The sequence below is a fragment of the Protobothrops mucrosquamatus genome, unplaced genomic scaffold (genome assembly GCF_001527695.2).
Source record: "Protobothrops mucrosquamatus isolate PMUCROS unplaced genomic scaffold, P.Mucros_1.0 scaffold9078, whole genome shotgun sequence".
Classification (NCBI taxonomy): domain Eukaryota; kingdom Metazoa; phylum Chordata; class Lepidosauria; order Squamata; family Viperidae; genus Protobothrops; species Protobothrops mucrosquamatus.
In genome coordinates, this window is record NW_015394870.1 from 1 (window position 1) to 1,988 (window position 1,988).

The 1,988-nt window shown below is 48.9% G+C and overlaps 1 protein-coding gene across 1 annotated transcript in view; it reads left to right on the forward strand.

The window, feature by feature from the left end:
* Positions 1-11: 11 nt before the first annotated feature.
* LOC114923721 (protein AHNAK2-like) overlaps positions 12-1,988 on the forward strand; it is a gene marked incomplete at its 3' end in the record, with an annotated part of 11,295 nt that continues 9,318 nt past the window's right edge. The window contains exon 1 of the mRNA XM_029287058.1: positions 12-1,905. Coding sequence (XP_029142891.1) covers positions 12-1,905 — 1,894 coding nt within the window. The remainder of the gene's footprint in view (positions 1,906-1,988) is intronic.

Sequence of the window (1,988 nt, forward strand, 5' to 3'; positions counted from 1 at the left end):
ATAAGGGCAAAATGAAAATTCCTGAAGTGAAGATGCCCAGCGTCAAGGTCCCCAAGGTCAAAGGGCCAGAAGTAGGGATCTCTCTGCCAAAGGTTGAGGCTGATATCACCATTCCCAAAGTAAAAGCTGAACTGTCTGATGGTGCAGAGGTAAAATTGCCAGAGACTGAAGGCACCATCGACGGGGGAGGACTGAAGATGCACATGCCAAAGTTCAAGATGCCCAGGATGGGATTTTCCAAACCAGACATCAAGGGCCCCAAAGTTGATGTGGATGTCAGTATGCCTAAAGTGGACCTTTCCCTTCCCAAAGCTGACCTCCATGTTGAGAAACCTGAGGTGAAGGGAGGAAATACTATCATATCAGCACCTGAAGTAAAGATTCCAACGGCCTCGGCCAGCCTGGAACTGAAAGCTCCCGACGTAGCCATACAGCCTCCATCCGGAAAGGTTTCTGTGCAGGGGCCCGATGTCAAGCTGGAAAGTGGGGATATGAAATTCCAAATACCCAAGTTCCATATGCCCAAATTTGGAATTTCGCTGCCCAAAGGGACAGGTGTACCAGAGGAGGAAATCGGCATTCCTTCTGTGGAAGCAGACCTTTCGAAGACAGAATTGAAAACGGAAATAACACTGCCCTCTCCGCAGCTTGAAGCTAACCTTAAGCTGCCAGAAATGGAGGTAGATGCACCTAGCTTGGATGTGGAGATTGGACATAAGGGCAAAATCAAAATGCCTGAAGTGAAGATGCCTAGCGTCAAGGTCCCCAAGATCAAAGGGCTAGAAGTAGGGATCTCTCTGCCAAAGGTTGGGGCTGATATCACCATACCCAAAGTAAAAGCTGAACTGTCTGATAGTGCAGAGGCTGTAAAATTGCCAGAGGCTGAAGGCACCATCGATGGGGGAGGACTGAAGATACACATGCCAAAGTTCAAGATGCCCAGGATGGAATTTCCCAAACCAGATATCAAGGGCCCCAAAGTCGATGTGGATGTCAGTATGCCTAAAGTGGACCTTTCCCTTCCCAAAGCTGACCTCCATATTGAGAAACCTGAGGTGAAGGGAGGAGACATTACCATATCATCATCTGAAGTAAAGATTCCAACAGACTCTGCCAGCCTGGAACTGAAAGCTCCCGACGTAGCCATAGAGCCTCCATCTGGAAAGGTTTCTGTGCAGGGCCCCGATGTCAAGCTGGAAAGCGGAGATAGAAAGTTCCAAATGCCCAAGTTCCATATGCCCAAATTTGGAATTTCAGTGCCCAAAGGGACAGGTATCCCAGAGGCAGAAATCGGCATCCCTTCTGTGGAAGCAGACTTACCCAAGACAGAATTGAAAACGGAAATAACATTGCCCTCTGCGCAACTTGAAGCTGATCTTAAGCTGCCCGAAGTGGAGGTAGATGCACCCAGCTTGGATGTGGAGATTGGAGATATGGGCAAAATGAAAATTCCTAAAGCAAAGATGCCTAGCGTCAAGGTCCCCAAGGTCAAAGGGCCAGAAGTTGGTATCTCCCTGCCAAAGGTTGAGGCTGATGTCACCGTTCCCAAAGTAAAAGCTGAAGTGTCTGATGGTGCAGAGGTAAAATTGCCAGAGGCTGAAGGCACCATCGACAGGGGAGGACTTAAGATACACATGCCAAAGTTCAAGATGCCCAGCATGGGATTCTCCAAACCAGGCATCAAGGGCCCTAAAGTCGATGTGGATGTCAGTATGCCTAAAGTGGACCTTTCTCTTCCGGAAGCTGAGCTCCATGTTGAGAAACCTGAGGTGAAAGGAGGAGATATTACCATATCTGCACCTGAAGTAAAGATTCCAACGGGCTCAGCCAGCCTGGAACTGAAAGCTCCCGACATAGCCATCGAGCCAGCATCCGGAAAGGTTTCTGTACAGGGCCCCGATGTCAGTCTGGAAAGTGGGGATATGAAATTCCAAATGCCCAAGTTCCATATGCCCAAATTTGGAATTTCGCTGCCCAAAGGGATAGGT